Raw genomic sequence first — 14,706 nt, forward strand, 5'->3', positions numbered from 1 at the left:
GGGGGTTACAGCACCCTTAACGGTCAAGCCAGCCGGCCCTTTACTTATGACACAGGCGCACGCTTGGCACTACTTTGTTGATGCACGTGCGGCTACTGCGCACACAATTCACAAACACAGAAAATAATTTTTTTTTTGGTTTGGACTGGAGTGTACTCTCGGGGGTTACAGCACCCTTAACGGTCAAGCCAGCCGGCCCTTTACTTATGACACAGGCGCACGCTTGGCACTACTTTGTTGATGCACGTGCGGCTACTGCGCACACAATTCACAAACACAGAAAATAATTTTTTTTTTGGTTTGGACTGGAGTGTACTTTGGGGGTTACAGCACCCTTTAACGGTCAAGCCAGCCGGCCCTTTACTTATGACACAGGCGCACGCTTGGCACTACTTTGTTGATGCACGTGCGGCTACTGCGCACACAATTCACAAACACAGAAAATAATTTTTTTTTTGGTTTGGACTGGAGTGTACTCTCGGGGGTTACAGCACCCTTAACGGTCAAGCCAGCCGGCCCTTTACTTATGACACAGGCGCACGCTTGGCACCACTTTGTTGATGCACGTGCGGCTACTGCGCACACAATTCACAAACACAGAAAATAATTTTTTTTTGGTTTGGACTGGAGTGTACTTTCGGGGGTTACAGCACCCTTTAATGGTCAAGCCAGCCGGCCCTTTACTTATGACACAGGCGCACGCTTGGCACTACTTTGTTGATGCACGTGCGGCTACTGCGCACACAATTCACAAACACAGAAAATAATTTTTTTTTTGGTTTGGACTGGAGTGTACTTTGGGGGTTACAGCACCCTTTAACGGTCAAGCCAGCCGGCCCTTCACTTATGACACAGGCGCACGCTTGGCACTACTTTGTTGATGCACGTGCGGCTACTGCGCACACAATTCACAAACACAGAAAATAATTTTTTTTTTGGTTTGGACTGGAGTGTACTCTCGGGGGTTACAGCACCCTTAACGGTCAAGCCAGCCGGCCCTTTACTTATGACACAGGCGCACGCTTGGCACTACTTTGTTGATGCACGTGCGGCTACTGCGCACACAATTCACAAACACAGAAAATAATTTTTTTTTTGGTTTGGACTGGAGTGTACTTTGGGGGTTACAGCACCCTTTAACGGTCAAGCCAGCCGGCCCTTTACTTATGACACAGGCGCACGCTTGGCACTACTTTGTTGATGCACGTGCGGCTACTGCGCACACAATTCACAAACACAGAAAATAATTTTTTTTTTGGTTTGGACTGGAGTGTACTTTCGGGGGTTACAGCACCCTTAACGGTCAAGCCAGCCGGCCCTTTACTTATGACACAGGCGCACGCTTGGCACTACTTTGTTGATGCACGTGCGGCTACTGCGCACACAATTCACAAACACAGAAAATAATTTTTTTTTGGGTTTGGACTGGAGTGTACTTTGGGGGTTACAGCACCCTTTAACAGTCAAGCCAGCCGGCCCTTTACTTATGACACAGGCGCACGCTTGGCACTACTTTGTTGATGTACGTGCGGCTACTGCGCACACAATTCACAAACACAGAAAATAATTTTTTTTTGGGTTTGGACTGGAGTGTACTTTCGGGGGTTACAGCACCCTTAACGGTCAAGCCAGCCGGCCCTTTACTTATGACACAGGCGCACGCTTGGCACTACTTTGTTGATGCACGTGCGGCTACTGCGCACACAATTCACAAACACAGAAAATAATTTTTTTTTTGGTTTGGACTGGAGTGTACTTTCGGGGGTTACAGCACCCTTAACGGTCAAGCCAGCCGGCCCTTTACTTATGACACAGGCGCACGTTTGGCACTACTTTGTTGATGCACGTGCGGCTACTGCGCACACAATTCACAAACACAGAAAATAATTTTTTTTTTGGTTTGGACTGGAGTGTACTTTGGGGGTTACAGCACCCTTTAACGGTCAAGCCAGCCGGCCCTTTACTTATGACACAGGCGCACGCTTGGCACTACTTTGTTGATGCACGTGCGGCTACTGCGCACACAATTCACAAACACAGAAAATAATTTTTTTTTTGGTTTGGACTGGAGTGTACTTTCGGGGGTTACAGCACCCTTAACGGTCAAGCCAGCCGGCCCTTTACTTATGACACAGGCGCACGCTTGGCACTACTTTGTTGATGCACGTGCGGCTACTGCGCACACAATTCACAAACACAGAAAATAATTTTTTTTTTGGTTTGGACTGGAGTGTACTTTCGGGGGTTACAGCACCCTTAACGGTCAAGCCAGCCGGCCCTTTACTTATGACACAGGCGCACGCTTGGCACTACTTTGTTGATGCACGTGCGGCTACTGCGCACACAATTCACAAACACAGAAAATAATTTTTTTTTGGTTTGGACTGGAGTGTACTTTCGGGGGTTACAGCACCCTTAACGGTCAAGCCAGCCGGCCCTTTACTTATGACACAGGCGCACGTTTGGCACTACTTTGTTGATGCACGTGCGGCTACTGCGCACACAATTCACAAACACAGAAAATAATTTTTTTTTTGGTTTGGACTGGAGTGTACTTTGGGGGTTACAGCACCCTTTAACGGTCAAGCCAGCCGGCCCTTTACTTATGACACAGGCGCACGCTTGGCACTACTTTGTTGATGCACGTGCGGCTACTGCGCACACAATTCACAAACACAGAAAATAATTTTTTTTTGGGTTTGGACTGGAGTGTACTTTCGGGGGTTACAGCACCCTTAACGGTCAAGCCAGCCGGCCCTTTACTTATGACACAGGCGCACGCTTGGCACTACTTTGTTGATGCACGTGCGGCTACTGCGCACACAATTCACAAACACAGAAAATAATTTTTTTTTTGGTTTGGACTGGAGTGTACTTTTGGGGGTTACAGCACCCTTAACGGTCAAGCCAGCCGGCCCTTTACTTATGACACAGGCGCACGCTTGGCACTACTTTGTTGATGCACGTGCGGCTACTGCGCACACAATTCACAAACACAGAAAATAATTTTTTTTTGGTTTGGACTGGAGTGTACTTTCGGGGGTTACAGTACCCTTTAACGGTCAAGCCAGCCGGCCCTTTACTTATGACACAGGCGCACGCTTGGCACTACTTTGTTGATGCACGTGCGGCTACTGCGCACACAATTCACAAACACAGAAAATATATTATTTTTTTAGCACTTGGGGGGAGCACCCCTGATGGACAGAGCACCCCCTGGACAACACTACAGCACTCCTTTAGGACTGGGACACTGCACAGGACTTTGGAGTGGACACAGCCCCTATGGAGAACTGACTGCACAACACAGTCCAGCCAGCCCCTATGGACTTTGAAGTAGTGGACACAGCCCCTATTAACAACAGCAGCACAGCACAACACAGCCAGCCCCTATGGACTTTGAAGTAGTGGACAACAGCAGCACTACACTACACTACACTACACAGCCCTAACTCCCACCCTCCCTCTTCACTGTCCACAGCCGAGTGAGAAAATGGCGCCGACGCGGGTACCTTATATAGGATCCAAAACCCGCGAGACTCGGAAGGCGGGATGATGACGTTTTGCCTCGATTTCAGATCCGAGTCAGGCGGGAAAAGTCGAGCCTGACTCGGATCAGACTCGGATCGGGGGGGCTCGGGGGGGTTCGGATTTCAGAAATCCGAACCCGCTCACCCCTAATCTATATATGTCCGACGTGGTACGGGTAGTCGATTTGTTTTTTTGCTAAGACCCCTAGACACTACTGGAGAAGGGGACAGACCTGCGCCAGGAGGTAGGTGAGTATTGGAATTTTTTTTCACAGGTAAACCATGGGAATTCTACCTGGTCCAGGGGACGTTAAAATCTAGTAGAAGGTAAGTATGTGTGTGTTAGTATTTTCTATGATGTGTGTACTGTGTTTTTTTTACTATTTTTTTTACAGTGGGGGTACGGGTGCCGGCCGCCTGCTGGCACTAGTAGTTCCACAAGTGCCGAAGGGCAGGCACGCTGGCACCTGTAGTTCCACTGTAAAAAAACAATAGTTTAATTCTATTTTCACCACTATTACCTCTGCACACACCGGGTGCAGGAAAGTGCCCCGGGCTTGGGGTGCTCAGGAGAGGGGGACCCCTTAATTGGGGGAGTCCCCACCTCCCCTAGGATCCCCGGATTGGGCTGACTAGCTTGGGGTGTCAATGCTTTGGCCGGGTGACCCAGTGAAAGGTTCTCCTGGCTGTGGCATTACACCCCGGCTAGAGTTAAGTTCAGTGCTAGTTTTAAAAATAGGGGGAGCCCTACACATGTTTTTCACCTATTTCTAAAACCAGGACTGGCTCAGAAAGCCCAGTGCTGGTTTACAAAATACGGGGGAACCCTACTAATTTTTTTCCCCGTACTTTAAGAACCAAGTCTGTCTCAGGATCCCGGGGCTGGTTATGGTTTTTTTGGGGGGGTGCCCTACGTAATTTTTTCTGTTTATGTTTCTGCCAAACTTGCAGCTCAAGGGGTAGTCTATTTGAAACCTCTATTTAGGTCCGAATTTGCTACAATTACAATTACTATTATTTAATCGTGTTTGCATTCTCAACCGAGATTTCCAGTTTTGAAAGAGAATCTCTCCCGAGTTTTCCTTTAGTAAACTTCCGAGTCTGAAAAAATGGTTAAACTCACCCGAGATTGGAATCTAGACCAAACACGGTTCTTAGTAAATTTACCCCTTAGTCTAAAATGTAAAATAAATGAAAAACTTTTTGAAAAGGCTCACCTGGATGAGAACAAAGACTATACCTATGAAGGTGATCTCCCCCATCAGTTCTATGGATAATATTTTGTTTTATGTGACAGGGAAGCTATGTGGCTCATTACCTGATGGACGAGCAGAAGCGAGACCCTCTCTACTGCCTGGACAACAACCACACACACATGATCCTGGTGGATAACGGATCCAATGGGCACCCAACGATTGAGGCTGAACTCCGAGCTACGCTGGAGAAATACATCTCTGAGCTTAATGTACCCGGTACAGGAGTTCTCTTACACAGGGAATTATAGGAACCAGCTAGTGACTTAGGATCTCTTCATTGTGTCTTAGAAAAGTGACTCAGATTATTGCCATTGAAATTCATGCAATAAGTCACGATATCAGTACCTTTTGTGACCTCAGACATTGGGGTAAGGTGCAGAAATTGTCGTGTTGAATACATTGAACCAATCTATGGATTATTTGGCTCTACATGCAGTGGTTCAAATTATCTGTAAAGTACACATTTTTGTTGACAAGTTTACGGACCACAACTGATAATTTTGAGACCCCTTGATTAAACTGCCCTGGTCCCCCCTGAAGGCTTAATTCAGCCCTGGGCCAGTTTGGGCTAAATTGACAGTAGAAGTAACTCTCTTGTCCTTCTCCTCTCTTGTTGGATCCCTGTCCCTGCAAGTGTTTTTTTATATATTGCCCAACAATTAACTTCTTATTGCTGCAATATGTGGTGATAACAAATTCTAATGATCTGGGCTAAAATGTGATTGTAGATAAATATGCCCCCTAAACTGATTACTATCAAGCATATATTTTAGTGATTAATGGAGATCAGATAAACACATAACCTTTGAGTTGCAGGCAGACGCAAGATTGAAACAATTTAGCCTCTAGATTTAAAGCGCCAATTTTTAAAAAAAAGGGACAACTGATGTAGTGCCGAAAGCTTGCGGCTGTCTGTAACTCGCAGGCTGATACATTTGGAGGAACATCTTTGCTGTGTATCCAGCTGTCTCGTTTTACAAATCTGACTCTGCTTTTCTGCTGGGTTTCTGCAGATTCTAATTATGGCGGAAAAATCCCTATTGTATGTTTCGCTCAAGGAGGCGGGAAGGAGACACTGAAGGTTAGTTCAAATAATACAGATGAATGAATTACAGATGTAATGAAGCATTATGGTTGCACTATGGCAAGGTTCACCTAACATAGCACCCCCACACGGGATGCAGTCAGGAAGCAGACGGTTGAAATGCCGACTGCCTGCTTCCCGACTGTCTAATCCTGGCAAGGTACTAATGACAGACGTCGAAGTCCTGACGCCTGTCATTAGACCTACGCCGGACAGCCGCGCGCGGGGGGGGGGAAGTTTTAGGGTCTCCGGGGGGGACTTAGGGCTAGACAACCCCCCGAGAGGGTTAGGTTTAGGCTAGGGGAAGGGGGGGTTTAGGGTTAGGCACCCCCCTGGGAGACTTGGTTTAGGCTGCGGGAAAGGGGGGTTAGGTTTAGACACTGGTTTAGGGTTAGGCACCCCTAAGGGAGGGTTAGGATAGGGGGTAAGTTTAGGGGTACTTACCCAAATTATCGATCAGGTTTTTCACCCCTGACGGGCTTCTGCGGCCGGTGGTATTACATACTGATTCCTAGACACACACACACATATATATTATATATATATATTTATATACATACACATATTTATGTATACATGTATGTATATATTTGCTTTTATTTGTTGTAACCATCTAATTACCATTAGAATTAAATTTTTCAAATATTTATTAGTGTTACACTTTAATTTAAGGGCCTGATTCAGAGTCATACGTATTACTGTTCCAGAAGCTTACAGCTGTTGCATGTCCTATGCGATTATACGCCTCTATTATGAGTTCTATGTGAACGCTCCTCCCCCAGCCCCCCAGTGGTGAGTGCAGCTATCATCAATATCAATGGCACGTACACCTACCCCACCCCCACGCTCTGTGCAGAAGATACGGCTGATGGGGTGCACTGTGCTTGACTCAGAATAGGTCGCAACTCTGACTGCGTACGCATTGGTAGTTTCTCTTATGTGCCAACGCCCTATTGCCACCCAGTGGCGCCCATTCAGCTGTTGCAGAGAAAAGACTGAGATGCCCACAGGTCAGAATCGCCCAAAAGTGCTAAGAGATGTGAATGCGGCCCAGGATGCATGTGCAGTTCGATAAAATGTGCTACAATTGGACTTGTGCTCAATTCAGGCCCTCAGGGTCTATGTATTACACAGTTTTCATATGTTTGATTATGAGCAAATAGAGTAAACAGTATTAGTGCTTTGCTGATCCATACCTCAATCTCCGTTCCATAGGCTATAAACATCGCCATTAAGAGTAAGATCCCAATTGTGGTAGTGGAAGGATCTGGGCAGACGGCCGATGTCATTGCCAGCCTGGTGGAAGCTGAGGGCACTTCTCTTGCATCCTCAGCCATCAAGGAGAAGCTGCTTCGATTCTTGCCCCGCACCATATCACGTTTGGCGGAAGACGAAATGGAGACCTGGATACGATGGGTACAGTATGCCTCCATTTGGTCTCTCCTGTGTGTAATTGGGCCGTTTTAGTGAGTTGAAATCTATATTTAGTCCATACGGTACTCGGTTCTTCATTCTGTGGATCTATTGTGTCTCTGTTCTTGAGATTTTGTCCAAGTAGTTGTCTCCTCTCCATTCCTCTTTCCTGCCTAGGATCCCTAGGAACACCATTCCTTTGGGGTTTCTGTTGTGGTGGGTTAAAAAGTGGTTGGAGACACTATGGGTGGCTAGACTTTTTTTAATGTTGTAAATATGCTCCAAGATCCTTGTTTTAAGTTTCCTTTTGGTTCTTTGGAGATGACAGGGGCACTCCAGTTAGTAGAGTTGCAGCTGATGTATTCTTTTAAGGCCCCCATATGGCACCGTGTGAGGCGACAGGGGATCCATCGTTCGACATTTCGGGCAGTCCACACACATGGTGCGATCAGGTGGCCGACCGCCCGATACGCCGGCTCCCCCCTCTCTCACCCTCATAGCAATCCATGGGATCGCACATCGCATCCCCTGATCTTATGGTTCTGCAGAAAGATCAGGGGGTGCGATGTACGACCCCACGGGAGCGCGCTCGGCCTGACATCAGGGCCATACACGGTGCGATATAGCAGGCAAATCGCACCAATCAGTCGGATCGCCTGCTTTATCGCCTCGTGTATGGAGGGGGGCCTTTATTTCAAAATCTGATTTCTTTGCATGGGATTCAAATCTTGTTACGGCTGATGTTGACTTAAAAAGTGATTGGAAACATAATATATTTGCATAATATTGTTCCTGGTGAAACCCTTTTACGTTTCTTCTCTGCTGCACTCATTCCCACCTGCATTATCCCAATCCCACATATCTTCTCTCTACCATCCCCTTTGCTTTCTTTTTTCTCTTCTCTCTCCCTGTCACCATATATCTCCCTACTTACTGCCATTCCTCCACTATCTGCTCTGTATCACCCCTTCTTTTCGCTGACCTTTTCTCTCTTTAGGGGTCTATTTACTAGTGAAAAGTGATAAGGAAGTGATAAGGTGCCAGCCAATCAGCTCCCTACTGTCATTTTTCAAACACAGCCTGTGAGATGACAGTTGGGAGCTGATTGGCTGGCACCTTATCACTTCCTTATCACTTTTCACTCTGGGGCCCATTTATCAAAGTGCATTTGAGGTAAATTCCCCGAAAACACCTGTTTTCGGGGGTTTACCTCAAATACTAAGTATCCCCCGAATGTATGAAGGAGGGACTGCAGCAGCTATCTCCGATACCTGCTGCGATCCCTCCATTGCCGCCGGCAGCCGCCTCCCCCATAGGTTTCTATGGGGGATGCGGTGCTGCCAAATCCATGAATATCGGGAATGCGAAGCATTCCCGATATTGGCCTCAGCAGCTAATGCTATCTGAAGATAGCGTTAGCCGCTGTGTCCTATGGGCACTTACCGCATTTCAGCCGGCGGAGGGATCTGCCAGATCCCTCCGCCGGCAATGGGCGCCGCTCATGTGCAGTCCTCGGGACTGCGCATGCGCAGTAGCCCGGAATGCGCTCCGGCCACATCGCAGGGACGGGCTCTTTTCGGAGCCCGTCTCCCTGCATGTGCCGGGTCATACATTCGGCCGGTATGATCGCATTTTGCAATGCGACCATGGGCGGTACTGCATGCCCTGATCGCATTGCAAAATGCGATCCTTAATAAATGGGCCCCTCTGTCTCCTAACACTGCTTAGTAAATAGACCCTTTATTCTCTATTGTTACCCTAGACCTGGTGAGGTATGCTATACCTACACAATACCACACACACATAACGCCGAGCAGATACATCCCCCGCACACAACACTATATAGGTAGACACACAAAACAGCCGTGACAAAAACAAAAGTCCTACATGCATAGTCCCCACCCATAATAGCGATGTGTATTGCTATAAACACTCTAAATACTCAGCCATTATTATTTTTTGCTATCTCTACTTTTAAACCTATTTTCTATCTTTTCACTATTTTTATTATTTTTATATTTTTTTTCCATTTTCTTGCATTTTTACATATATTTTTTATATTTTTATATTTATACTTCATATTTTACTTTATTTTTACCCACATATCCCACTACTCCACATTCCACATTAGAGACAGCCAATCAAAAGCGCTCCTGCATTTTTTCCTATCGATCAACACAGCTAGGCGTTACAATAGACTGACGTGTAGCTTTTTTCTTCTTTACTATGTAGGAAATGTATTGAAACTTCTAAAAAGTTGACAAGTAAGGATGTTGACTATAACAACCAATCAGCTTCTAGCTAGCATATATGAAATACTTTCTATAAAATGATAGGTACAATCTGATTAGTTGTTATGGGGAACTTCTCCACTACTCCACTCTTTAGGTTTGATACATATCCTCCTAACTTAAGTAACTATAATTCACAATCAACTTTAACTTACTCAATGTCAGAGCTGTAGCAGGGCACTTATGCACCCTGTGCTGGCCAACGATTCCCCCGCATATGTGACGTCATGACTTGGAGCACGGAGATGGGTGCCAGGGGCACCATCTGCAAACAGTCTGTTATTCTTACAAGCACTCTAGAAGTCCGATACAAGTGCCACCAGGGTAGAGCCGGTGCTGCCAGTGGCGTATCTATGATGGGTGCACACCATGTACCAATATATTGTACTCACCTCCTCGAAGTCCCATGACGGTGCTGCAGAAACCATTGGGAAAATGGCAGAGTGGCCATTATCCTGGAGATTTGCACACTAGGAATGTGGTGCGAACGCCATGTCCCTGGAGACCTGCCCAGTGCCAGAGTCTACTGCCCCATGAGAGAGGAGGAGGAGTCCCGCACGGAGCCTGACAGGGGCCTCCTTGTCTCTTAAACCACCCCTGGGTGCCATCCTTTCGATCTTGTATTCTGGCCGACGGCACCGGTTGCATACATCTAGCAATGTTTTTGTATATCAATAAAGCTCACCCTGTACCATTTTTTGTATTTCTGATGTCATCTGACCCTTTATGTGTTCTTGGAAAACACTACATCATGGAAAAAAAATATTTTGCAGAAATACACAGCAGATCAGATGTAGATTTGCTTTTATCTTCCCCATATCCTCAGATGTCTCTTTTTCTCATTAACTGGACAAAAGCTGTACGCGGTGAAAGCACTATTGCAGATTGTGCGCTTCTAATATTCATTTATAGAAAAGGATGAATTTCTAATGAAGGTTTTAGCATCCAGACAGAAACTGCTTTTGTTCCTGCTACAAGACATGGCTTCTGTTATTAAATGGTGGTCGATGCTATTATAAGGGAGGCACACCACTTTATGTACTTAATGAGTCCAGAGTTCTATTTTAGTTCTTCAGTACTCAAGAACATTTCCCCTTATTAGATTGGTCATATATTTATAATCATTCTTATGGTTTTAGCAGAAACCTAAACAGCCATTAGAGAGAGTATATTTATTTTCACAAGCATTTTCGATGTGGGCTACGTTATTAGCAAGAGGTTGAGAGACCAGATGCAGCGAAGTGGGTTTGGAGTTTGGACACATTACCACATACTCGCATTCTTGGGTTATGGTCATGTAACAAACAGTAGACTTAGTACTGGACTTTGGTTGCCTATAACATGGCCTTGGCTATAGGCAGTTGGATAACTCTAGTCACCCAACCAGGGTGTAAGTTCGAGCCAGGAGGCAATATAGAGGGTGGTGTTTCTCGCCCCCCAGTGGCTCCGGCTTGCTCCAGTTCCCCAGTGTGTCTCTAGCTCCAGTCATTGCCCTTCTGTCTCTCCAGCCAGCCCTCCCAGTGTCTCTCCAGCCAGCCCTCCCAATGTCTCTCCAGTCAGCACTCACAGTGTCCCTTCAGCCAGTCCCCCTCTATTTCTCAGCCAGCATCCCACTGCCTCTCCAGCCATCTCCCCTCTGTCTTCCCATTCAGCTCCCACTGTCTCTCCTGCCAGTCCCCATCATCTCTCCAGCAAGCCTCCTGTCTCTCCAGTCACCCTCCACTGTCTCTCCAGCCAGCTCCCCTCTGTCTCTCCAGCCAGCTCCCCTCTGTCTCTCCAGCCAGCTCCCCTCTCTCTCCAGCCAGCTCCCCTCTGCCTCTCCTGCCAGCTCTCCTCTGTCTCTCCCACCAGCTCCCTTCTGTCTCTCCAGCCAGCCTCCCAGTCTCTCCAGCCACCCTCTCTCTGTCTCTCCAGTAAGCCCTCCTCTGTCTCTCCATTCAGCCACCACTGTGGCTCCTGCCAGCCTTGCAGTGTCTTCCAGCTCCTGCCGCTGCATGGCCACTGGCAGCGGTTATAGATGGATTTATCTGTGTGACCCTGGTGCCTCCCTGACAGCAGCCGTCCAAAGGCCAGTTGCTCCACTGCCTCTTGGAGTTTCGCCTCTGCACCCAACAAGTATTCCCATAACCACTGTCAGCAATTAAGACTCTTTTATTTCAACTTCCAATTCCTATACAACATATTGGAATCTGAGCAGTGTCAATGGTCCAAAAGAGCAGCGCTGTAACAAACTGGCCGGACGCCCTATGCTGCCCCAGACCCCTGAGGGCATGACATCATAACATTGCGCAGAAAGGGGTGGGGCCGCTAGCACTGGGAAGTGTAACACTGCCCGGATTGTACTGAGGACACTCAAGAGTGTCTGCACAGACTGCAGGATGCTTATCTGGAGTGTTCAAAGTAAGCTCCAGGCGGCACTGCAGCAGTGATACTGGCTGCAGGGTGCTATTCCAGTCACTTGCTAGCCAGTAGCAAGGGTTGTAGGGAGGTGACAGTGCCGCACAGAGCCTTCTGCCCTGTGCGACGACACACGTCCCACCTCCCAAATTACGGTACTGCAATAGAGGACTGGCAACGCAGGAATAATTTAGAAGAAACCTTATCATAAAAGAGAAGTGTAATAGACATATGTCCCATCCAATCACTTGTTCCCTTTCTCAAGAACTAATGTCCCATTCACCTATTAAAATGCTACTAACACCAATGCTGAAAATACAGTGATGTCACTTACCTGTCATATGGAGGTACAGTAGATACAGTGATGTCACTTACCTGTCATATGGAGGTACAGTAGATACAGTGATGTCACTTACCTGTCATATGGAGGTACAGTAGATACAGTGATGTCACTTACCTGTCATATGGAGGTACAGTAGATACAGTTTAAGCCTCTTTATTTGCTAATATTTATCATCATTTGCTGGCTCTTTATAACCTATAATATTTAGAAAATAAGTAATTTGTTTTTCAATATCTACATACAACTCAGTGCTACAGTTTATTGTTTATTACCAGTTATTTATATAGCGCCCATGTTCTGCAGCGCTTTACAGAGAATATTTGCCCATTCACATCAGTCCCTGCCTATATTCCCTACTACATCCTTACACACATCCACGTACGCACTTGGATAACATACAAACTCCACACATATGATGCCATAGTCAGAATTAGAACTCGTACCCTCAGTGATGTGAGACAGTAATCGTACTAACCACTACACCAACAGTGCCGCTCACCCAATATGATGCCAGCTTTCGCCTTGTCTACACTTCGATATATACATACTTTGGGAAAGTACATATCCCCTCACTATATATAATATTTGGCTACACCTCTGTCACATCTGCAAAAAATCTAGCCTCTTACCACTCAATGTCATTATTTTGCTCCTTTGCATTCCTGCTTGGCAGTCCAAGTGGTTTCTACTCCGGAATTTCCCCAGGGTGTCTCTTCAGGTCCGTACGTTACATTTATTTTGATGTCATCTACTGGGAGGTGTTTCCATTACGCCAGGGGTGGGGAACCTTTCTTCTGCCGGGGGCCATTTTGATATATATATAACACTATTCGCGGGCCCGGTGCAGGCCATTCCCCCTCAGTGTGATGTCACATAGGGGCGGGGCAACAATTGCCGGTGATTACTGCAATGCCCGGAGCATCCTGAGGATGCTCCAGGGAGCTGTAAGGGCAGCGGTGTGACCGTCTGAAGCATCCTAGGGATGCTCCAGGCGGCACTGCTGCATAGATTCTGGCTGCAGGGTGCCATTCTAAACACCCTGCTAGCCGGATGGGACTAGCAGAAAAAAGCTCAGAGGGCCAGACCAAATGATTCCGGGGGCCTTATACGGCCTCCCGGGCCTGAGGTTCCCCATCCCTGCATTACGCTAATATTATTTGGCGTGGCTGGCAATGCACCTGTAAATGATCAGATGGTCTGGTGAGAGATGATGGGTGTTTTGCAGATTAAAGAAATTATGGAGAACTTGCATCTCCTGACTGTGATAAAGATGGAGCAGGCTGGGGATGAGATCGTCAGCAATGCTATCTCTTTCGCTCTGTATAAAGGTAAGTGGACAAATACTGTAAATTACAGTATCATTAATACATTACACTGAATTAGGGGCATATGACCTACAGGAGGAGATGTATCAAGCCTTAGACCGAGATAAAGTGGGGAAGTTGTCCATAGCAACCAATCAGCTTATAACTGTCAAATGATAGCTAGATTTTGAATGGTTGCTATGGTCAACATCTCAACTTTATCTCTCTTGATGGTTTGATACAGCTCCCTGAGGTCTGTAGTGAATTAACATACTCAGCGATGGTAGGTAATGCTGCCGCGCTCGCAGCCTCTCTAACAATAGCGGTTTCCAGAATATGCAAATCTCAGCCCAGAGCCTTAACTATTGTTTGCGGTGCCCGGAGTAGGCCATGCCCCCTCCGTATGATGTCACGTGGAGGGGGCGGTGCCACAAATGTCGAGAATTACAGCAATGCCCGGATCATCCTGAGGGGCTGTAAGGGCAGCGGTGTGCACGTCTCAAGCGTCCTAAGGATGCTCCAGACTACACTGCTGCAGAGGTTCTCGCTGCAGGGTGTTGTTCCAGGCACCCGGCTATCCAGATGCAGGAGCACTGGGTGAGCGGCGTTGGCCGCCCATAGGGCCCTGTGCTCTGTGCAGCCGCACTGCTCGCACACTCCTAATTACGGCCCTGTCTCAGCCTTCCCTTTGTGCGGGACGGCGCGATGGCGTGTACAATCGTCCACTTTCAGGCTGTGTGGTCTGTGCATTTGCGATGGTGAGATATCAGCTTTGATATATATACTGCAAGTTAGAGAATGAAAACAAGTGTCTGATAGGCTGTTATAGTTTAGTGAACCTATAGAATGAATAAGGTACTGGGTAAGAGAGAATTATTGTGTCCACAATGGCAAGAGACTCCGATATGTATGGACATATGTTTGATGCAGAATTAATAATGGCAATAGGCTCAAATTTACGGGGGCGGGTCAATCCAGTGATCTGCTCTGGAGACCCTCACCTTGATCTTCTGTTGGGATCAGAAGACCAGAGCAGGGTCCTATAGTGTGGATGGACTAGTCGGGCTCCTCTCCCTGAAGGGCCCCAG

General features: G+C 47.1%; 1 protein-coding gene across 1 annotated transcript in view; it reads left to right on the forward strand.

Annotated features, from left to right (window-relative positions):
* TRPM8 (transient receptor potential cation channel subfamily M member 8) overlaps nucleotides 1-14,706 on the forward strand; it is a 96,422-nt gene that overhangs the window by 12,864 nt on the left and 68,852 nt on the right. The window contains exons 6-9 of the mRNA XM_088467771.1: nucleotides 4,828-5,002; nucleotides 5,800-5,867; nucleotides 7,086-7,286; nucleotides 13,540-13,642. Coding sequence (XP_088323897.1) covers nucleotides 4,828-5,002; nucleotides 5,800-5,867; nucleotides 7,086-7,286; nucleotides 13,540-13,642 — 547 coding nt within the window. The remainder of the gene's footprint in view (nucleotides 1-4,827; nucleotides 5,003-5,799; nucleotides 5,868-7,085; nucleotides 7,287-13,539; nucleotides 13,643-14,706) is intronic.

The sequence above is a fragment of the Taudactylus pleione genome, unplaced genomic scaffold (assembly GCF_031769625.1).
Source record: "Taudactylus pleione unplaced genomic scaffold, aTauple2 ptg000074l, whole genome shotgun sequence".
In the NCBI taxonomy this organism is placed as follows: domain Eukaryota; kingdom Metazoa; phylum Chordata; class Amphibia; order Anura; family Myobatrachidae; genus Taudactylus; species Taudactylus pleione.